The sequence below is a fragment of the Callionymus lyra genome, chromosome 18 (assembly GCF_982586985.1).
Source record: "Callionymus lyra chromosome 18, fCalLyr1.hap1.1, whole genome shotgun sequence".
In the NCBI taxonomy this organism is placed as follows: domain Eukaryota; kingdom Metazoa; phylum Chordata; class Actinopteri; order Syngnathiformes; family Callionymidae; genus Callionymus; species Callionymus lyra.
In genome coordinates, this window is record NC_141835.1 from 9,505,574 (window position 1) to 9,529,621 (window position 24,048).

At 40.4% G+C, this 24,048-nt stretch overlaps 1 protein-coding gene across 1 annotated transcript in view; it reads right to left on the reverse strand.

Moving 5' to 3' along the window:
- runx3 (RUNX family transcription factor 3) overlaps window positions 1-24,048 on the reverse strand; it is a 65,997-nt gene that overhangs the window by 30,207 nt on the left and 11,742 nt on the right. Inside the window, exons 3-5 of the mRNA XM_087779300.1 lie at window positions 1,809-2,050; window positions 1,359-1,515; window positions 240-344 (exon numbers count right to left, since the gene is read on the reverse strand). Of these exons, the coding sequence (XP_087635426.1) occupies window positions 240-344; window positions 1,359-1,515; window positions 1,809-2,050 (504 nt within the window). The remainder of the gene's footprint in view (window positions 1-239; window positions 345-1,358; window positions 1,516-1,808; window positions 2,051-24,048) is intronic.

Below are 24,048 nucleotides of genomic sequence, written 5' to 3' on the forward strand. Positions count from 1 at the left end.
CATGCTAGACACATCTTTGTTTAAAGCAGGATAAACGCTTCAAACTATTTTCTTGACGACCTAAAATAACACTTGAGGATATCTACAATCTTATTTAATTGATTTAAAAACAAATGTTATTGAAATAGTTTAGTTGATCTTCCTTTATCTGATCACAAAATTCATCCACAATTGCAAACACAATCCCAGCCCCTTGTGCAAGCGCTCGTGCGTGTGCGTGTGCGTGGGTGTGTACTCACTGCGTGGTTCTCGTGGTCCATCCACGGTGACTTTGATGGCTCGATGGTAAGTGGCCACTTGAGGAGGCCCGGTGAACACGGTGATGGTCAGAGTGAAGCTTTTCCCTTTCGAGGAAAACACAAAGTCAGGCGTTATTTTATTTTTATTTTTAAAAAGAGGCAGCAAAAATATCTACTTTGCATTTTTTAATACGATTAATTCAAAACGGTGCTTTATTTATTTATCTGGAACAGAAACCACGTGTTTTTTATTCTAAAGCTTTCTGAACCTGCGAGCAGTGACTCCGACCGTGATGCATGATTCTGATTATCGAGGGAAATGCGGTCCAGACCCTTTTTAAAAAAAGAAAAGGCTTACAGAGATATTTTATTGTTTAACAAGAAAGAATCTTGATCGCATTTGCATCAAAGTAAGCGCAGGGTGGGTGGGTGTGTGTGTGGTGGGGGGGGGGCAGGAGTCAGGCCGCGGGCCCGCCGCTCATCCTCGGATGATGAACTGATGAACCTCCTTGAAATTAAACTTCTATTTTAATAACTGTTTTAAAAACACACCCCAAAAAAGCCCACTGTTATCACTATTTTAAATAGTTTAAAAAATTTTTAAAGAACATTCTGACAGCAGTAAAAAAAAAAAAAATGGCGCCTGCTTAATAAGTCAATTAACGTCTTTAAAGTTAACTCGTTTTTGATTCGGTCAATATCTCGGAAATGACTCTGACGGAGCCGACATTACAAGGAGGCACATTAGGGCAGCATCCCATAGTGCTGCAATTACACACAATACCCCTGATAAATGGGATTTATGGATCATAAAAAAAAAGAAAAAAAAAGGCAGATAATTGACACAATGTTTTTGTTTGATGGCTTTTCATCCGCGTTTATCATCCGGTCTCAATGCGGTGTTAAATCGGATGTATTTATTCGCTTTGTTAATCTAAATTAATCTGAAATTGCGTATTTATTTCGGTGGAACACAAGTATTAACGTGCATTATATTGCATGGATCAATTTAAAAAAAAGATGCCATTAAACAGGAGATAAACTCATGTTAACATTTTATATATATATATATATATTATATATTTTATAATGTGTGTGTGTGTGTGTGTTCCGGGTCACCTCGTCCGCTCCTCCCGACGAAGCGCAGGTCATTGAACCGGGCCACCTGGTTCTTCATCACCGCGGAGGCGTTCCTCAGCTCGGCCGAGTAGTTCTCGTCGTTCCCGGCCATCACGGTGACCAGCGTCCCGTCCGGTATATCTCCAAGAGCCACGACCTGTCGAAGCGTTTATTTATGGTCAATTATAAACTTAAAAAAATAAATCATAATTGATTTAGTTTTTAATTCCGGGTGTGCCTTAAACGCACCACCATTATCGTTTAATATATATTCACAAATTCAATACATTTTTATTTAAATTTAAAATATATATATATTAAGTTAGTATTAAATTGAAACTGTTTATTTTTTATATTTTTTAGGAACAGATAAATCCTTCTAACGATAATACAATTCAGAATTATCCTTTTTTTTTTGTTTTTGACATCACTTTGTGATGGAATTCTTGCCTTGAAAGCCACCGGCAGCGTCTTGTTGCACCTCCAGTGGGATGGCAGCACCGAGCAGAGGAAGTTGGGGCTGTCGGTCCGGACCAGCTCGCCCGCGTGGTCCGCCAAGACGTCGACCACATCCCTCGTATCCGGCCGTGGCCTCAGGGGCCCCGGGTTGGCCATGGCTCCGTTACCGTCTCCGATCTTGCTGCAGGGGAAGGACGTGGAGGGCGGCGTGAACCGTCTGGTCGTGGGCGGCTCTACGGGAATATGCATCACAACAGCTTCGGTTCAGTGACACCTGAGGTGGGTTCTGGTGCGGGGCGCGAATCACCCGGACGCGTGTTTATTTTTGTGTTTTTTTTTTTTTGGGTTCTCAGAAGTCCACCGTCGATTGAGGAAGAGGGGAAGGTGAGAAAACACGAGGAAGCTGTCAAGTCTCACCAACTTTTTCTTTTTTTTTTATCTTACAAGCAGAATCCAAACGAAATAAGTCCCGACCCACAAAAAAAAAAAAGAGGTCCACGCGTGGGGGCAGAAAAAAACAAATCCAGCTGATCTTTGTTTAGCAAATCTTCTTCACATTGTCAACAAACTAAAAATATCTAAGTCAGTCCAGACACCGGGTCTCCTCCTCGTGCGTAAAAACTTCGCCAAAAACTTTTTTATCCACGCGCCTCTGACCCTGAAGCACCCACGCAGAGATCCCGTCCGGATCTGCTTTAAAAGTTATCCAGGATTTCTTTCTTCTTTTTTTTTTTTAAATAAAAAAAAGCCAGGGAGCAGCAGAGAGGTTGATCGGAGCAGCCGAGTGTCGAGATATAATTTTACACGAGTCATTTTAGTGTTTGGTGTTTGGGAGTGTGGTGGAGCTCTCAGCCAATCAGCGCGCAGGGCTGGGCTTCCCTCCCCGCTGGCCAATCAGAGCGCAGCGCTGCAGCCTCATCACTTCTCTATCACTCAGCAGATCAATTATTTTGATTTATTTCCGATGAGTGTTATTGATAAGTGGCAGACATTCGCAGGAGATAAATACTTTTGTGTTTGGAGTCCACAAACAAACATGGAAGTCATTTTGTTTTAACGATTTAATCGCCTCTATTTATTTATTTAAAAAATAAAAACAAACACTAATTAAACATAGATAATATAAATAATAATATATATTTTCCACTGTAATAACGGTCTTATTAAAGTCGTAATAAATGGATAGAAGCTAAAACTGATTCACACTTTTTATTTCGCCTGTCATACCGCTCTCTGCCGCTTGTTGGCGTATTTTACTTTTCAATCGTTTCCAGTTGAGACAGTAAAAAGGAGAAACTCTTCATTTCATCACTTCCACAGACACAGAAAATTCAATTTATGATCATGCTTTTATTATTTCAGATGTAGACGTATGGCACATATAAGCGCATTTTAAACAAAATATTGTTCAAGAAACTCAATTATTTTCTTATTTATTGTGTCCGTGATTTATACGGTTATAATACCCCCGTAAACTTTAACTTCAGAAACCTTACAATTCTTTTAAGATGTAACTTTTTTAATCCTCTTAATATAATGGCTTAATGTTGTCGACAAAAATAATTATTTTAGGTTTAATGTTATTTTATTATCTCAATTATCGATCATTTTTATTTTTAATCCAAATACATTTAAATCTAATATTTGTTAAATTTAAATCTGTAAATAAACAAAGCGATTTTCTTTGCAATTTAAAAACGTATTACTTTAACAATAACTCTTATTTGTTTATAAGCAAACTATCAATACATAAAGATTATTGGTCATTTTAGGAAATTATGAGCTTAGATTTGAAGTGTCTTTTAATCGGTATTCGAACCATGTGGTAAACAAAGGGATGAACTGTAAAGACGACACAATAAAATGCAACAATTGTAAAAGTAATTATAATTAAAAGGTTTTAGAGCAGACTGGCTAAACATTTGTAATAACAATAACATCATCATCATCATCTTTCAGTACAGTGAAGCATATTTATGATTTCTTGTGTAGTTTTTGACTTTTAAAACAATATAAATTATTTTATTATTATATTTTTCTGGATGTATAAACACCGGAATCTATCAGAACTGAAATGTTTTCAGAGAATGTGTGATTTTTGAGGTTAAACTCATTAAACACGGATGTTTTAACTTGTGGACGCTACAAAGAAAATGTTCTGTTCGAATGTTTCTGTCGACAATGACGAGCCTTGTCGCCTCAAAACAAGGAGGCTCTTCAACCCAAAGTGTGGAGCGACGGCAAGCCCCAAATTATGATTCTTACTCACACAGAGAAGCTTCACTTGTTCGACTGAAAGCTATTCATTTTCCACACCTTCATCTTTGGAGATATCGGCGTCATTGTTTTTTAAAATAGAAATGATCGAATCTCAAGTCGTCCTCTCGCTGCACTTCATCACCGACATGTGACCACACCCCCCCCCCGGGCCGAAGACCCCGCCCCAGGCGCCTGTCACATCTAGACCTTTTGCATTTCAACATTCAGTTTCTACGGTTTCAGCCGCGCTGGCTTCCAGGGCCCGGACTCCGTCGTACCCCTGAACGCTTTTTAATGATCCGGGTGGGTTTTGAAATCAAGACAGAATATCCTGAAGGATACGCGAGACCACAAGCTCACCTCAAAATGCGCCTGAGCGTAGACCATTTGTACCGTTCAGGGATTAAAAGATAATGGCTCCTTATGGTAGCGATCTCCTTGGAGAAAAAAGGTTCTCCTCTCGGGGAGACTAACCGACAAATGTTTTTCAATCTGGTGAGAGTTTTTGACCCGAAAACATAGTTTTCATCGTAGCCATGGCTGAGTAAGTGAGTGAACACAAACAAGAGACTTTTGTCTTTTTTACAAATGTGCCACGAATTGATCGGAAAAATAAAATAGACAAACAAAGAAGAAGAATTCTCACACAGTTTTTCGGCCAAACTGGAGAACACAACAACAACACAACATCTCAGTCCCCATGTGGAGACAGAAGAAGTTGTTACTCTTGCTTTCTAAGATCCTACCATCTGTGAGAAGTTGTCGTTTTTATACACAAAAACTTTTATTAATCGTAGTGAAGACAAAGAATCATAAATGGTGGTCGAGAATGAGACTAGATTGTTCGGAGAAGTGATGGATGGAAAATATTTCTTTATATCGCGCAACTCAGAAATGCGGCCTGGGGGCCATTTGAGTCCATTGAGTGGTTCTTATGCGGTCCGTGGTCTCTTTCGTCAACTAGAGGATTTAAAATACACAACATTCTAATGAGCTTTTTTATAACAAGATGAGCTAGTACAGTTTCTAAACACCGGAAATATATGGGGAAGATAAAGATGTTTTTCATTTACTTTACTTTTACATTTGCTTTAGATCACACATCAAACTCATGGCCAGTCCCAATCGGGTCCCCCAACTCATTTTACGTGGCCCATCAGAAGGTTGTCTCGGAATCAACTTAGATTAAGGGGTCACCAACTTTCAGACACCAAAGGAGTAGACCCTGGGCCTGTAAAAATGACTATTTTTCGTGCAATAACCATCTTATTATCTTTGAATTTGTGTTTCCTTTCTTGTAAGTAAGTAAATTATTTGTATTTATATAGCGCTTTATCAGACCAGGGTCACAAAGCGCTTAAACAATCAAAACAATATTCAATAAAGTATATACTTTAAAGGGCAAGATAACACTGAGAACAACACAGGAGTTCCAGAAAATCAGTGGTAATTTTTTTAAGAATTAGTGTTATAAAGAAAATCATCTTTTAGCCACAGTAACATACATTGAGTTATTTCACAAGTACTAAACCGATGGTAGCCCTTCAGGTCACATGCTGCCCATTGGAGTAGTTTGCATAAAGGTTGGTGGACACCTGGGCTAGAGTCGTGTAGCTATGAATCGTAAACTGCAGAAACGGGAAGGAGACTTTATTTTTATGTATTTTGAGTTGACACTAACCGATGTCAATGGAGATACCATAATTATCATGACCTGGCAAGGGTTGGCGGTTTCGGCCAGCCCATGAAGTTGGGCACCAGATATCAGGGACTTGTGTGAGATGCGGACGATAGAAGAAGAATATTTGCTTGAGGCAGAACGGGGCGTATAAACATGCTACATTATATGAGTTATCTTGTTGGGTTTTTAGATTCCGATCAGTGGTTTTCACACGATACTAAAGCTAGCTATGGTACTACTGCCGTGTCCCATATCGCACACTTCTGCACTTACACTAGTAGTTGGAGTGCACAAGTGTGTCCAAATTAGTAGTGTGCAAAAATGTAGTTTGCAATGAGAACTCAATTTGCGCACTCAAATGGCCATAAAATTGAGTGTGGAACGACCCTTAACAGCCGCAATCTTAGTGACGTAGATGACGCTAAACGGAAGCTACGTCACTGACGACACGTCGTAAATGTCTCGAGAAAACACTAATTTTACCACAAACAGTAATAACAAAATGATACACAACTTAATAACTTATTTAGATTGGTGAAAAGCTCTGTCAGGTGTCGACGATATGGTTCCAACGGCTGGTTGCAATCAGCGTTAAAAAGTAGTAGAAGAAGAAGCTGTCGGGTCATTTCCGGTAAGTTTGTAGCGTCAGTGTTTTTTTTTTTGAGACAGTACTACCTATCCAAAATTTGAAAGGATACTTTATATATGTATGTATTTTGAGTTGACAATAACCTACGTCACCAGTTAGCTACTTCTTGTAATTTCACATGGCAATGCAGATACCGCTGTTACCTTAACATGGCAAAGGTAGGATGCTTGGCCTGCCCAAGAAGTTGTAAGTAAGTAAGTCATTTATATTTATATAGCGCTTTTCCAGACCAGGGTCACAAAGCGCTTAAACAATCAAAACAATACTCTAAAATATATACTTTAAAGGTCAAGATAAAACTGAGAAAAACAAAGGAGTTCCAGGAAATCAAGGAAAGACTAAACAAATAAAAATGTCTTAAGTTTTGCACCAAATACCAGCGACTGGTGTAAGATGCAGATGATAGAAGAAGAAAATTTGCAGAAGAAGTACAGGGCATGTATTTGGGCTGTATTATTGGGGTATCTCGCTGCGTTTTGAGATTCCAATCAGTGGTTTTCGCGCGATACTAAAGCTAGCTACGGTATTATGTTGTCATCTCAGCAGTACTTTTGTCTGGTTTAGCCTGGCAAAGCTAGTAAAAAACTAGCTTTCCTAAGGTTTTAAAGATATTCCCTCCACACATACTTTTTTTAAACTCCACCAGGAAGTGTGTGAATGTAATCACTCTTTCCCCACATCGCAACATTTCCTCTCATGTGTGTCAGAAAACCAGAGGAAAAGCCCACTGACTGAGGGTTTCATGGGTAATGAGTCAGACTGTAAAGGCTAATATGAGTATGATCCCCATTAGCCCAGAGAGCGTGAAGCCTGGAGGGCGTGTAAACGTATACCTGCCTCGACACGCCACCCACGCCGCTGCCGGTGCCCACTTAAAAGTCACTTTGAAGACGGTCTGAGGAAAGTTGACGTCTCATCAAACTTCAATCTATTAGCCTTTGTGACTATTTTCAAACTAGCTATTCATTTGCAAAAAAGAAAAAGAAGAAAAGTAGAGAGGGGGGGGGGGTGGGTGGGGGTGTGGGTTCAATTAGAAATAGCTTGAGGTTTGGTGATGACATAAGAAAAAAAAGGTTTCTATCTTTAGTGAGGCTGTGGCCGTCGCACATTTCTGTACATTCACAAATTACAGGGCGAGCTTTGGCCCTCAACCCACCGAACGCATTCCTTCCCAAAAGCAACTGCTCCAGTTTCAGCCGGGGGTTTCTGCTCATTGGAAATATGAGCGGTTCTGAATGGACCAGCTCTATGAAATGGAAGTTTTATTCCTTCTTTTTTTTTTGTGGATTTTATTAACTCCATTTTTTTGAGCCGAATGATAAATTATGTGGCGTCTGTGGAACGTCGCGCTTGTTTACCTTCCCCCTTTTTTTTTGGGTCTTGAAAAAACAACTTCTTCGGGTCTGATATGAAAAAGACGTTTCTGTGATTTGACTTCCAAGAGTGATGTAAGCCACCAAAAGCCATTGGTGCCAGTCCCCCCTCAAAGCCAAAATCACGTTGGAGCGTCGGAGTGTTTATGTGGAAGAACTTGTAAACAACAGCGAGTGGGTACGGGGCTGTTTGGGTTTTCGGGGCTCGCGCCGCTCTGATGGCTGACTCTCGCTCTCTTTTGATTATAGAATGTGTCAGCACATCACAATCGGTGGTCATTTTTGTGCATTTTGATGTTCAGACAAGAAAATAGGAACCATATTGAACAAGTTAAACTGTATAAATTTTCACGTTAGTTCTTTTCTCCACTCGGGCCGTCTGTGTTAGTTTTAATGATGACTGGAATGCATTTGTAAGCAAACTTTGTTTTAAAGTTTTAAAACAAGAGGATGGTGGTGGGGTTAGGGCGGGGGGGGGGGGGGGGGGGTTCTTTGTGTGAACTTTGGATCGGCGGCGGCTCTCAAAGCTTCATCTGGATGCTGGAAAAGTGATCCAGAAGCTGCGAGCGCGATGAGTGGGGAGTCATCAGAGACGACGACGGCACATTCATCTCATGCATTTTTTATCGTCTGTTTACGTTTTATGAAAGGTGCAGAGTGGAGCCCAGGGCTTATTAAAGCTCTCAGAATCAATTGAGCCCAATAATGGCTGTTGGGGGAACGAGACAAACTGTGTTTTTATTTCACTCGCGAAGACTCTAAATGGGCTCATTTGTTTTTGATACGTCCATCTGCGTTTCGACACTTTATTTTACGGGAGGCTGGATTAAAGAGATGAGTTTCTCGGGGAGCTGGGGGTTGATGCCGTTTCTTTGATTCATTCAAATATCGTGCGTCCAAAACAATTACCCTAAAACTATATCTTCTTAACTTTTTTAGCACATAAAAATGGAATTCTGACCCAATTAAAAACGTGTTCTGGGAAACTACAATTCTATATTTCAAGGGACATATTTTCATCACGTTAAGCTAGTTATGTTAAATATAGCTAATCTATTTTTTCCTTCTTTGTCTGGTTGGAATTTATTTCCCCCCTTTGTCATGTCACCATTGCAAACACCCCTTTTTGCAACAAGTATTTCGCCAACTAGAACTAATAAGAATTCTGAGCTGCTATAGTAGGAGGACTCGCATTTCCCCGATTCCTTGCTTTGATTGTTCAAGTGCTTTGTGACCCTGGTCTAGAAAGGCGCTTTACAAATAACCGCGACTTACTTACTTACAACAACCTGAGTTATCTTTATGACCTACTTCTAGTTCTACGAGTACTTGCAGTAGCCGGTGTTAGCTGTTAGCACTTGCTTCAGGAAGCGGGGAAACCCAGATTTTCAGTTGGAACTCAATACACAATGCACGGTGTGCAGATACAGAGCGTAACACGAGGCTATCATTCTTGTGTATTTTATGTAAAGAGCTAATATTCAAAAACACGATTCCTTTGAGGCCCTAAGCCTACTTTGGTGGTCTAGTTTTGAAGCCTCATGGTAATGCTTCTATGGTTGTCGAAGTTTTTATATTCTCCCCGCAGTTCCAAGGGTTTCCTCCCACAGACCATAAACAAATTAACAACCTAATAAATGATATAAAATCGCCAGAAATTTTGAGTGTAAATCATGTCAAGATCACAGTTCAAGACAAAAAAAACATATAAATTAAAGTCTAAGTAGAATTTACTACTACGGATTTTGGCATTTTTTTTTTTTTTTTGTAAATACTTAAACTGTCTTGCCGATTATTTGTGGCCCAAGAAGTTAGCGATACTTTGTCGATGTCAATGAACATTTTCATGGTAAAAAATAATTAATGGATAGCTTTTTTTCCTTTAAATATTTTGGGTTTGTCATTTACACTGTATAAAATGCACATCTTTAAAAAGATATTACGAATTAAACCCACGCAACACGGGGAGAAAACACAAAAACATTTCATGGCATAATTACATGTATTTTCCCCTTTTGTGACTCTTTGTCTCCTCAAAATAATTTTAAAATTGAACTAAAGAAATATATTTATTTAAAGAAATAAAAAATGCCGTTCACATTAAATGTAAATAATAGATGAGATTAGATTAGATTACCTTTATTAGTCCCACAAGGTGAAAGTTTAGTTTACAGCAGCATCAGGGGAAAACATACAATAAGCTCACAACAACAAAAAAAACACAAAATACTTTGAATATGATACAATACAAATATAATTCTAAATTCAAAGACTTGCTTATAGACAAATATACAGTAAATACACAATTTACAGTATTTACAAAAGTCCCAGTTGGTTCTTTTCTGGTGCAGTTATCGGTGTAATATATAAATTAACAAGTGTAGCTAATTTAGTTTTGTTGTAAATTTCATGGCATAATAATATTTCTTTTCTATTTTTTGTGTGTTTTTTTTGGTCTATACTACAACCTTGTGTGACCCTGTTAAGTTTATAAAAAAAGAGAGTGAACGTTTGTCACCTAGTCTGTTTTAACTCCAACATCTGTCTAGTGAGTAAAGTCTGACAAGATAGTTGCGCAAACGGTTTCCAACTCTTCACGATCGATCATGATCCTCTCGGCGGCGCAGACACTCTTTGCCGTCAAACCCCCTCGGTGTCACAGCCACTCCACCCTCACGTCATCTGTCGGGTACACTCGCCCCAAAAGTGACAGTCAGCGCCCTGTGATGTGGTTCTCCGGGCCTGTTTATTCTTCGGAGGAACCCACTAAGAGCCGCGTTGTATGGTGAGCTCACCCAAAAAAAAAAGACCCGGCGCTATAACAGGAGCAGTTTTGATCTATGAAGCTCCGCCCCTTTCTGATCCAAACCTGAGATGGCGTTGGAGGTGAATTCACCAGTTTAAAAAAATGAATTTCCCAGAACTTGTTTTCGTTCACCCCAGGAAGTCGGCGTTACATTTTCAAATCCGACTATAAATAAACCAACCCCCGTTTTTTTGTGGTTTTAAGTCTGAGCTGCAATCATTTCTCATCTTTCTTTGTCTCTGTCTGTCTATTTCTATCTGTGTTGTCACACACACACTCACACACACTCGACACACAACGTTTCTCCTTTTTCTTCTGGCGAGAGCTTCTGATGCAAGGACGGCAATCTGTAATCTGTAGTAATTGCATGTTGCAGAAAAACATTTTTCCGCTGTGGTAATCGCTGCAATATGTGCACTTGTGTTGCCAAAGTGACAGCAACCCCCCCCCCCCCCCCCCCCCCCCCCCCCCCCATCCCACCGACACACACACACACACAGACACACACACAGACACCCACTCTACGGACACGACCCTTCACACCTGTAAACACCTGCAGCATCTTCTAAAGCCACTTTAGATCTCGGCGACCGATTCGCGGCTCGGATCGTGAATCTTCAGCAGTCAGTGCTGAGGTCTGTGATTTTGGACGGTGGTTATGAGGTCACCGTGGGATCAAAGGTGGACGCCCTTGAGCAAGCACTGCTTCAGCACTTTCACCCTGCAGAGGTGTCGACTTTCTGAAGATCTTTTTTTTTTTTCAAGTTCATAGCGATTGAAGGAATCTTTGTCGCTCCTTATTTCCTTCCATTCGGTCCCTGATGAGGCTGGAGTTGATACCAGCTACCTGGGGTAACAGGCCCGGAAACCCCTGATTTTGACAACCAACTATGGGGGAAATTTGGAAATATTTTGTTGATATAGAAAGACTAAGGCCCGTCTGTCAAACTGAGCCTGAGAAACCTGGGTGTTGTATTTGATAAAGACATGTCTCTAGTTCAACAGTGAACAAAACTGACCAGAAACTGTTTCCTTCAACTGAGAAAAATCTCTAAACTTGGGGCATTGATGTCAAAACATGATCCGGATCTTATAATCCATGTGTTTGTGTCTTCTTGTTTAGACTATTGTAGAAGTTTATTTTCATGTCTTAACAAGAAGGATCTGTCTCGCCTGCAGTTGATACAAAACTCTGCAGGAAGAATTCTGACCCGCTCTAGTAGAAGAACTCACATTTTTCCGATCCTCAAAACTCTTCACTTCTGGTTCTTACTTTCAGATCTATTCATGGTCAGGCTCCTCCTTCCATCAGTGATCTGATCCAGCCTTACACCCCAGCTCGGGCTCTGAGGTCTGTGGATCAGAATCTACTGATGGTTCCTGAACACGGTTCAGGACCAAAGGAGAGAAATCTTTTCAGGCTGTTGCTCCTAAGCTTTGGAACGATCTTCCTCTCTCTCTGTGTTTGATGATCTACTGACTCCTTTAAGAAACATCTTAAGATATTTTTGTTTTTGTAGGTTTTTCCCAAATTTTCTGGGACTCCTGTGTTTGTCTTATGTTATCCTGACCTTTTATTGTTTTTGTATAGATGTTTCTAACTGTGTTTTGCTTTTGATTGTTCAAGTGCTTTGTGACCCTGGTCTAAAAAGGCGCTTTACAAATAACTACTACTTACTTAAACTGTGTTTTTTTTTATTTTATTTTGTGTATGGATTCAATGTGTATTTTGACCCTATTTTGGGGTCAATTCTAATGTTTATTTTTTCCGAAAATGTTCCATTTTCACTCTATAATGAAATCTAAATCAAAATGATAACGGTTGCTGTTATTTTATCTACAACTTTAACCATCTTTTATTGTAAAAAGATGGTGTCTATTGCTCGGCCAAAATAAATCGGTTATTTAATGGTTAAAAACTGTTATAAAAATGGTCCGTTAGCGAAATAACTTAAAGAAATAGAATTTAACGACATTTATTATTCCCTTGTATCGGCTTCTAACCACGGATGACCTTGCGTCCCACACAGGATCTAATCAAATCAACTTTCATCTCAATTTACCTCGACTTTTTCCCACCAAAAACAGGTTTAAGTTCAGCTTTATTCATCTATAGACCAGAAAATAACTAAAACTACGGTAATATTAATCTCACCGTAACGCTGACTCAGCGGTAACTCTTGGCTGCTTTTGATGGTTCCATATATGGTTTGTTTTCACTTATTTTCGGCTATATTTCTGGAGCTAATGTTGCTTCAGAGACTGCTTTTCAGACTATTATACACAACGCAACTGTGAATTAAATACATTGTATTTCTGTGTCTCCAGGTAAGAGATTCCTCATGGACCCGGGTACCGGAGGATGGTGGCTTCCCCCCTGGACGAGGTGAAACGAGACCACCAGGTACGTCTCAGTTCATGAACTTTCTCGATCCAAGATACTTCCCCTTAAAGAAATAAGTGGGCGCACGCTCCCCCAAAACAAAAGAGCACATCTAATTGTGCGGCGCGTTCACGCACACGTCTTCAATTCAAGCCAGTCGACCTCGCCGATCAAACGTCGGGGGGGGGGACGGGGGGCTGGAAGCAATTCAGCTCCTGACAGCCCGAACACATTTGAGTGGCAACCCCCGGATCCCACACGAACATAGCATCGAGAGGGAGGGCGAGACGAGGAGGCGGCCTGTCGGAGAGCGAGCTCGGCGGCGGCGGCGTCCCCGTGGCTTCTTTACACAAAAATGAAATCGCATGTGAGGCGAGTATTAGGAAGTGCGACCGCCAGCACGGCCTGTAAAAAACCGCCAGAAGACAATGACCCTCTGTGCGTGTCGTGTTGTCGAAAATTGTGAGCCTAAATAAAGACGAGTGTTAGTTTTACGTCTCGGGGGTTAATTACTGTCAGGGGGCGGGGGGGCCGGGGGGGCCGGGACAAGCTTGCCCTCATTTAGCCCCCATGGTGAGGGGGGCAACTTTGATGTGGCTGCGCCTCGGAATGCTGTTGTTCATTCCTCGCTGCAACAAAACCCACATGTTATGATTTTTTTTCTTTCTCTCGCCCCCTTTTTTTTCTTAAGGATGGAGCTCGCGCTCGCTTGAACCGTTGGAGACGCACGAGCAGAAAAATTCGCCAACTCGGCAAATTCGTAAAACAACACTCGGGGAAGATTCTCGTGTGACTAACTTGAACACAAAAGGATAAAAAAAAAAAAAGTCTCTTTTTCTTTCATAAAAAAAAAAAAAAAAGGTCCAGGCAGAGACTTCAAACACCCGGAATATTGAGTTTGCATTTATTTCCCTTTTCCCCCGATGAGACGGAAAACGCTCCGGCGAGGAAACGCCGGCGCTCGTTTCCTTGAGGAGGTTGAGATTTTTGGAAAACTCTCCGAGGGATTAAATTTCCCCCCCGAGCCTCATTGATCTTGGGATTGATCGTGATTGAACGCAACAAATGTCATTTTCCAGCCTTTTTTCTAAAGGCGACGGAACGTTTCCTGTCGTCAGGACCCGTGGCTAATCCGGAGCGGCACACGCCCGGCGGCGTAACGGTTAGCGCCCCCTATTTTTTGCGCCACGTGGAGGTAGTCTCGGGGGCCTGACTCAGAGCCTGAGGCGTCCACCGAGGCTCGCCTGTAACTGCAGCCTAATCCCCTGATTGCAGTGTTTAGCCGTGGCACGTCGCTGCTCCACGTCACGGCCGCCACCGCTAACGACGAGCTAATGACACGACGATGACAGGGGGCGTTTTACTTCTTTTTTTTTTTTTTGCAAATCCAATCTGTAAGTGCCGGCGCTCGGGCCGCCCGGTGATTAGGTTCATCAAAGATGGAGTCACCGGGTGACTGGCTCGAACGTACGCCTATTATGTCGTCACTCTGATGAAAGAGTGTCGGCCTGTGGTCGGCAGAGAGTTGGCAAATACCTAAGTGTCTGGTCGTAATTGAATGAAATATTACTGGTGAGTTTTCGGCTTCTTCTCGTCCACAGGCTACTGTTTCTCACGCCTGATACCATTTGTGACGGAGAATACATGTCCATGGGTGAGTGAACAAACCGTGTAACCGTGTCAGAAATCGCACACTTCTGCACTTACACTTTTGAGCGCACAAGTGCGTCCCAATGATGAAAATGCAGTGTGCAATGAGCACTTAATTGGTGCACTCAAACGGCGAGTGTGGATCAATGGACACTTTCCACCCTTGACGGCCGTCATCTTAGTGATGTAGATGGATGGATAGATAGATAGATAGATAGATAGATAGATGGATGGATGGATGGATGGATGGATGGATGGATAGATGATGGATGGATAGATGATTGATGGATGGATGGATAGATAGCTACATGGATGGATGGATGGATGGATGATAGATGGATGGATGGATGGATAGCTACATAGATAGAAAGATAGATACATAGATACATAGATGGATGGATGGATGATAGATAGCTACATAGATAGATACATAGATAGATACACAGATACATAGATGGATGGATGGATGGATGGATAGATAGCTACATAGATAGATACATAGATACATAGATGGATGGATGGATGGATGGATGATAGATAGCTACATAGATAGATACATAGATAGATACACAGATACATAGATGGATGGATGAATGGATGGATGGATAGATAGCTACATAGATAGATACATAGATACATAGATGGATGGATGGATGATAGATAGCTACATAGATAGATACATAGATACATAGATGGATGGATGGATAGCTAGCTACATAGATAGCTACATAGATAGATACATAGATAGATACATAGATACATAGATAGATACATAGATACATAGATACATAGATAGATACATAGATACATAGATACATAGATAGATGAAGCTAAACGGAAGCTACGTCATTGGCGACGCGTCTTCGGAGCAGATACCGACGTAAATGTCTCGAAAAAAAGAATGTTTAACCACAAAACATCAGTAATAACACAATGAAACACAAGTGTTGATAGGGTTCCAAAGACTGGTTGCAATCGGCGTTAAAAAGTAGTAGAAGAAGAAGCTGTCGAGTCATTTCCTGTGTGTAGCAACCGAACGACCCTGTCGAAATTTGCGCACTGCGCAAGTGCACTGTCTTACAGTGTACTGTAAAGCAGTGCACAATATGGGACACGGCAATGGACTTGACATGAAAATAATATACTGCTTTCCAGGGTGTCCCCAGATTCTCACCCCAAATTAACTGTAACTTTAGTAGGAATTTGAAAAAAGGGGAAGGGAACGCACAAGCCTATTAAAATGTGTTGCTTTTTTCACTTTTACAATCTTTTGTTTTGATTCTACCTTATACTGTTTTTGAAAACATTGTGTGTGTATCGTACGTCACTAATATATAAACAAATTAAACTACATTTTTATTTTTCTAGGGTTATTAATTATATATTAATTCTGGTTTTTCTATTGCTTATTTTGTGTGTTATCTTATTTTAATCTTTTATTCGGTACTGATACCACAAAGAGAATCCCTTGTTGTAATTACAACAATAGAAATTTCTGATTCTAATTAGAGGTTACTGTCACGATTTGTCTCAGGGTCAAGGTGACCCGAAGGCGCGAAAAAAAATACGTTTTAGGTATCCCTTGTGTTGTCTCAGAGTCGAGGTGACCCTAATGCCTAAAAAAACAAATACGTTTGCGTTATCCCTTGTGTTATCTCTGGGTCAAGGTGACCCCAAGGCCTGAAAACAAATGCGTTTGTGGTATCCCTTGTGTTGTCTCTGGGGAAAGGGGACCTGAAAACAAATGCATTTGTGGTATCCCTTGTGTTGTCGCTGGGTAAAGGTGACCCAAAAACAAATGCGTTTGTGGTATCCCTTGTGTTGTCTCTGGGTAAAGGTGACTCGAAAACAAATGCGTTTGTGGTATCCCTTGTGTTGTCTCTGGGTAAAGGTGACCCGAAAACAAATGTGTTTGTGGTATTCCTTGAGTTGTCTCTGGGTAAAGGTGACTCGAAAACAAATGCGTTTGTGGTATCCCTTGTGTTGTCTCTGGGTAAAGGTGACCCGAAAACAAATGCGTTTGTGGTATTCCTTGAGTTGTCTCTGGGTAAAGGTGACTCGAAAACAAATGCGTTTGTGGTATTCCTTGAGTTGTCTCTGGGTAAAGGTGACCCGAAAACAAATGCGTTTGTGGTATTCCTTGAGTCGTCTCTGGGTAAAGGTGACTCGAAAACAAATGCGTTTGTGGTATCCCTTGTGTTGTCTCTGGGTCGAGGTGACCCGACGGTGCGAAAAAAATGCGTTTGAGGTATCAGGTTCAAAGTGACCCGAAGGTTCAAAGTGACCTGAAGGCTGGAAAACAAATGATGTTTTTTTTTTTTTTAAACTAATTATTACGTAATAATTTAGCACATAATGACTTGAAGTCGTTGCTAACAGTCGCTAAGGACGTAGTGACATCGCTAACACGATTAGCTTGCCTTGCTATCGTCCATCCTGACAAAGGAAGTCCGTCCACAGCATCCATTACCTCGAGGTGAGGCAGCGTTTAGAAATGTTGCTGTGAGCGTCGCAGTCATGGTGTCGACACGTCTGACTCAGCGAAGCATCAGGTGTCGTCTGTAACGTAGGTGTGTGTTAGCGCCAGACAGTATAACGACGGTGTGTGTGTGTGTGTGTGTTTGTGTGTGTCTGGGAGGCTCGTGCATGGACAGCCAGTGACCTCACAGCAGACAGACTGAGGGGCCACTTCTGCTGAGCAGCTGACGGGGAATCCCTGCCGCGGTGCCCAGTGAAGCCAATACAGAAGTGAGCAGCTGGAGCAGCTCGCCAGGGTTTATTCCAGGGTAGAGTTGAGGCGGAAACGATCCTTGTACGGCTTCATTAGACGCTCGTGTTCAGGGATGTTGTTGCGTCGCTCAGGACTGTAACTGGATGTTTCTTTAGGAGGCATTTGATTCACATTAATGATCTGCAACTGTTCCCAACTGTTCTGGGTGAATTATTTGGATTTTTTTATTTTATTCACATTAGATTTATACTTTGTTGTCTCTTGTTTTGAGGATTTTTGTTTCGCTGTGAATTTGTGGCCCATTTATTTTCTCATTTTATACGTTTTTTTTTTTTTTTTAATCAATCGGTTCCATCTTAACCCTCGGGTAAAACGTCCCGAAGGCCAAAAAACAAATGTGTTTGTGGTATCCCTAGTGTTGTCTCTGGGTAAAGGTGACCTGAAAACAAATGCGTTTGTGGTAACCCTTGTGTTGTCTCTGGGTAAAGTTGACCCGAAAACAAATGTGTTTGTGGTAACCCTTGTGTTCTCTCTGGGTAAAGGTGACCCGAAAACAAATGTGTTTGTGGTATCTCTTGTGTTGTCTCTGGGTAAAGTTGACCCGAAAACAAATGCGTTTGTGGTAACCCTTTTTTTTATCTATGGGTAAAGGTGACCCGAAAACAAATGCGTTTGTGGTATCATTTATGTAATCCCAGGGTCAAAGTGACCCAGAGGCTCGAAAACAAATGCGTTTGTGGTATCTCTTGTGTTGTCTCTGGGTAAAGGTGACCCGAAAACAAATGCGTTTGTGGTAACCCTTTTTTTTTTATCTATGGGTAAAGGTGACCCGAAAACAAATGCGTTTGTGGTATCATTTATGTTATCCCAGGGTCAAAGTGACCCGGAGGCTCGAAAACAAATGCGTTTGTGGTATCCCTTGTGTTATCTCAGGGTCAAAAGGCTCCGAAGGCCCGGAAACAAACGCGTTTGTGGTATCCCTTGTGTTATGTCTGAGTCAAGGTGACCCCAATGCCTGAAAAAGAATGTGTTTGTAGTATCCCTTGTGTTATCTCTGGGTCAAGGTGATTGACCTCCCTGGCTTTCATAAATACCTACAGTGGGTGAGGTCGTTGACCTTGACCCAGGGACAACACAAGGGATTAACCATGCAATCAAAGTTATATAAATGTTAAAATACTGACAAGATAATCTATACACATAGACGGTCAGATTACAAAAGTATCAATTTAGATATTGTACAAGTATGAACTTGTATCTGGTAAAACATGTACATGGAACTGTACAGTGCTGTCGCGACAAAATTAAAGTCCTATAATTCAATCTCCTCCTGGTGAGAAATGCTTCTTGACAGTTTATTACAGATGCATTTAGTGACACAATCTCTTTATTGTAACCCACAATGAATAGAGAAAAAACCAAGAGGCCATTTTAAGTGTCCCGACATAAATCCACTCCTTGTGGTTGAATTCACGCCACAGGGAACAAGAAAATGTTTTATTGAAGCAACACCCATTAACTGTATGTAAACAAGTTTAAAAGAAAAAAAAAAAAAGAGTATCAAAAAACATTTCAGGGCCTACAGCTTCTCACGTCCTATCATTATCTGCGTTTCCGTCGCCGTAATTACGTTTTTTTCTTTATTGCTTTCGGGAAAAGAGCTATACGGATGTTTGGAGCCTGATTAAAGTTCCTTATAATGAACTGAAGATTCAGTCTGGAGCAAAAAAAAAAGAAGTTTTTTTGTCTGTGCAAAACATTCCTTGTGGTCCTTTGATGGTGACAGAATGAGGCCTCAGATCTTCGCTAAACTTTCGCACATGATAAAATAAAACAAAAAAAAAAGAGGAGAGAGAAGTCGCTGATATGTTCACCCCAACCCCACCCCCCCGAAACATGTGGGATCTCCATAAGTTTGAGTCATTTTATGTGCTGCCGACCAGAACCATGCCTGCCCATTAAAGTAATTTGTGGGTTACGAGCGCAACTGTAATGTGAAAAACAAAAGTGCACAGCAATGGACGTCGTGCTTAGTCACGGGCTGGTTTCCTCCCGCCGCCGAGAGGATGTTGTTGACGACGAAACACAGGGAGGGGTTTTGAATCTCCTTCTGAGTCAGTAACCTTCGGGTCACACTCGCTGTGGGATGAACACCTTTCACGAAAATGTTAGCGATCCTGGCACAATAACGGCTGTATTGTCCTGACAATCCCGTTGCGCTAAGTTGCGGCGCTAGTTTGTGGTTCAGGGGCGTCGGGTTCACGACAAAAAAGACCATAATAGCAGCGATGTGGGTCGTTTAAAACGCCGCGCTTAGATGAAATATTATCGGCTCGTATGAAATTGTAATTAAGCGTGAAGCGGTGACTAACAGAAGTAGGCGAGTCCCATCCGGTGCGGACATTACGTTTTTAGTCTCCGGGTTAAAATACTGTTTGGTTCTGATGCCTTCTCCTTTCACGGCCAGGATTAGACGCGTCTCCTCCTCTTTTCCACCGGAATTAAAAAGCCCTAATACGCAAGATTTAAAGCTCATTATCGCCTCTTTCCAATGCTTCTTCTTTTTCTTTTCTTTTTTTTTCTGAAAGAGTATGACAAACAGGAAGTGACACAATACTTGCTGCTCTGTGCTAAACATGCTGATGAGTTTTAAGGTTAAAATATAAAAAAAGAAGAAGTTTCTGAAGAACTACTGCTCTGCATATCATAGTTCTTCAGGACATGGTCTATGGTCTTAGTCCTGACAATCTATGGTCTTGATCTGGATAGTCTTGGTCTTAATCTTGTCTTGGTCTCGACAGTATATTTTCTTGGTCTCTGTGGTCTTGGTGGTCTTTTGTCTTGGTCTCGATAGTCTTTGGTCTAGATAATACGTAGTCTTATCTCAATTGGCTTTAAGCTTCATCTAGTCTTGGTCTCGACAGTCTTTTGCCTTGGTCTCAATAGTCTTTGGTCGTGGTCTCAATGGTCTTGGTATGGCTTTGGTCCCAATGGAACATGGTATTGTCTCCAAGGTCTTCGGGCTTCATCTTGTCTTGGTCTCGATAGTCTTTGGTCTTGGTCTCAACGGTTTTGGTCTGGCTTTGGTCCCAATGGAACATGGTCTGGTCTAAATGGTCTTTGGGCTTCATATTGTCTTGGTTTCAAAGGTCTTTAGTCTTTCTTTTGTCTTGGTCTCGATAGTCTTTGGTCTTGATGGAACATGGTCTTATCTCAATTGTCTTTAGGCTTCATCTTGATAGTCTTTGTTCTCAACGGTTTTGGTCTGGCTTTGGTCCCAATGGAACATGGTCTGGTCTAAATGGTCTTTAGGATTCATTTTGTCTTGGTCTCGAGGGTCTTTGGTCTCTACAGGACTTTACATTCAGAAAATGTATCAATTGAGTGTTTTGACTGCATCGAAACCTCATCTCCTGCTTAAGCAAACTTCTTGAAAAACTGCTGCAGAAATACAACTTGAGAAAGTGCAGATTCATTCTGGGAAATCATGTTCTCATCCAAATAAATAAAAAAATGTTGCTACAATTTGAAAGGGAACAGTAATAAACAACTGTCAGAGCTGCTCATTAAAACCCAACGGACTTAAAGTGAGCAAACCTGGTTCTTGGTTCACAGGACGTGTTCTGTTTCTTCACTCAGGCTAATGCTACTAAAAACCTGTTTTTTTAATCTTAAATCCGAGTGAACATCGGGAACGAGCACGCCCCCTCATGGCTGCCAAACACAATCACAACAACGAGCGTAACACGGAGACTAACTTCCAGTGAACCCGGTTCAGGGGTCGACAACTCCTCACCCGTCACCGAGCGCTTCCAGTTTACTTTCAGGTTGAATTACAGAAGCGTAGCGCTTCGTATCTCCTTCAAAATAACATCGATAGGGATTGGGTGAGTCTTTTAAGAAACAGTCGGATGAACCTTTGCACTTGGATATAATCTTATCAGCCTGTGAAGTCTGGACCACTTAAAAAAATACTCTTTGCCAACCGTCGGAAAATCGTATTAGCTGAAACGGTTCTTGACGTTTATGCGTGACCTTAAATGCAACCCTGATCAGCGACGACTCCGAATTGTTGAACTACTTTATTTTACATTTTTGGCTGTTATTTTCTTTTGTTCATTTTTCTATCTCTCATTTTTATCGCAACTAAAGAGGTTTTGCGATCATTTAGGATTCATTCGTCAACAAAACATTAACCGTTTTGAATACATTTTCGTGTAGATCTTAAAAATATGACAAGATAGAGATACAATTTTGCTAGTTTTCTGAACTAGCATCGAGATCAAGGGCCCCCTACCTTTTTTTTGCACTGTGAATTAAAATAGTATTAATAAAAAGTAAGAAATGAAAAGGAACCACCTGCAAAAACCAGATGGTATATACGTTAAAATACTTAACCGGACTGGTTTGACCTCATAGACAGTTTTGTTTTTCTTGTACTTTCCCTTTTTTACATTTAGTAATCTTGAACCAAGTAGCATCTTGACATGTCAAGAGTCACATACTAATATGATTTTGGTGAAAATCCAGTCTGTTATCTTTTTCTAAAAATAACCTTTAAGTAATAATCAATGCAACAGAAATTTGATAATTTATCTTCTCATGTCCCCGTCCCGATCCGATAAACCTGTCTAGACATTTTTTAGGCGCGTAAGAGGAAAAATGAGGTCAATGCAGATAATGTTCATCTTGATATTGTGACCTATAAAGGTAGTTTACGATAAGAAACACAAAGTCTGCAATTATAAGGTAACATCCGATATAGCATGTTTGCTAACAAAAAACAAAGCACTAATTATATCAATGTATAAAGCATAAAATAACGATAAGACTTCCTGTTAAGACCGCAAGATATAGACGGTTCAATAAACTATTTTGTTTGTTTAATTTTTTCCACTATAATGGTTACCCGGATTTCCCGAGGTTAACAATTCTTCTTCGCCTACTGTGGGCTGTGCCAACAAATTCTGTTACTGACCTCAATGCTTTTAATTGTTCTACAAATGCTATAAAAGCTTAGAAATTGGAAAGATGACGAATAATAATATTGGGTTGAAAAAGAACAATGTGACTGAAAGATTTATCTCTCCAGTGTATCCTGGTGTCCTTCCCAGTGGTCTCCTACTGGTGGGACATGCCCTGAACACCTCAAATGACTGCTCTCAACTCGTCCGAGCCTCTCCCAGATGACTTTGCGTCCCTCAGCGAGAGATGAGCCACCCTTCGGTAAAACTAATTTCGGAAACTTTTACCCGCGATCTTGGTCTTTTGGTCACTAACTACTGTTCAGAATCAGTTTGAGAACATAGGGGACTTAGATAGCTAACTTATTTTCACTCCACAATTGTCCCTGAGGCCTTGCATTTGATAGTAAACAATCCTAAATTTGATTGTAAATTTAATAGTATGTTTGATCGTAAATTTGATCATAAATTTGATCGTAAATTAGATTTTAAATTAGATTTTAAATTTGATCGTAAATTTTATAGTAAATTGGATCGTAAATTTGATCGTAAATATGATAGTAAATTTGATAGTAGCTTTGATCAAAAATTTGAACATAAATTTGATAGAAGATATGATCGTAAATTTAATCATAAATTTGATCGTAAATTTGATTGAAGATTTGATAGTAAATTTGATCGTATATTTGATCATATATTTGATCGTAAATATGATAGTAAATTTGATAGTATATTTGATCGTAAATTTGATAGTAGCTTTGATCGTAAATTTGATAGAAGATTTGATCGTAAATTTGATCGTAAATTTGATTGTAGATTTGATAGTAGAATTGATCGTATATTTGATCGTAAATATGATAGTAAATTTGATAGTATATTTGATCGTACATTTGATCGTACATTTGATAGTAGCTTTGATCGTAAATTTGAACGTAAATTTGATAGAAGATTTGATCGTAAATTTAATCGTAAATTTGATTGTAGATTTGATAGTATATTTGATCGTAAATTTGATAGTATATTTGATCGTAAATTTGATTGTAGCTTTGATAGTAGATTTGATAGTAAATTTGATCGTAGATTTGATAGTAAATTTGATAGTAGCTTTGATCGTAAATTTGAACGTAAATTTGATAGTAGATTTGATCGTAAATTTGATCGTACCTTTAATGATAGATTTGATAGTAAATGACTCTGCATATAAGTTTGATTTTCGGCTAAGAAAGTAGAAAACATCGTTAAGTTCGTCTTCAGATTGTTAAGATGCAATAATTACACGCTTGTAAATAGAAAAGGGTCAAACTGTACGACGTGTTTATCCCCAAAAAACAATTACGTACGAATGGACAGCTGGTACCCAGAAAAAAACAAAAATCCCCCAAAAAACTCTGCTTCAATAATTCAAGTCGACAGACGGTGAAAATGGACCTGGAGCTCCGACTCGGGTCCAGATCCTTCCCTCCAATATCCCTTCAGCGTTTTTTTTTTTTTACAAATGGATATTCTACTTAAATTGGAGACAGGATTTCGGCGCTGCGGAGCCGCCATGCGTTTTCAATTATTTGCTTTCACTTTAAGAATATTGAAAGTCTTAATATCTGGTTACAAGATTTTCGGCTCTCGTCTGCCAATCTCCGGGGTCCCTGGCGTCGGCGAAAGGCCTCGCCCTCGGCTTTCTTGAAGCTCCTCCAGTCAACAACGTTAAGAGCGACGACAGAAACCTGTAATCATGTTG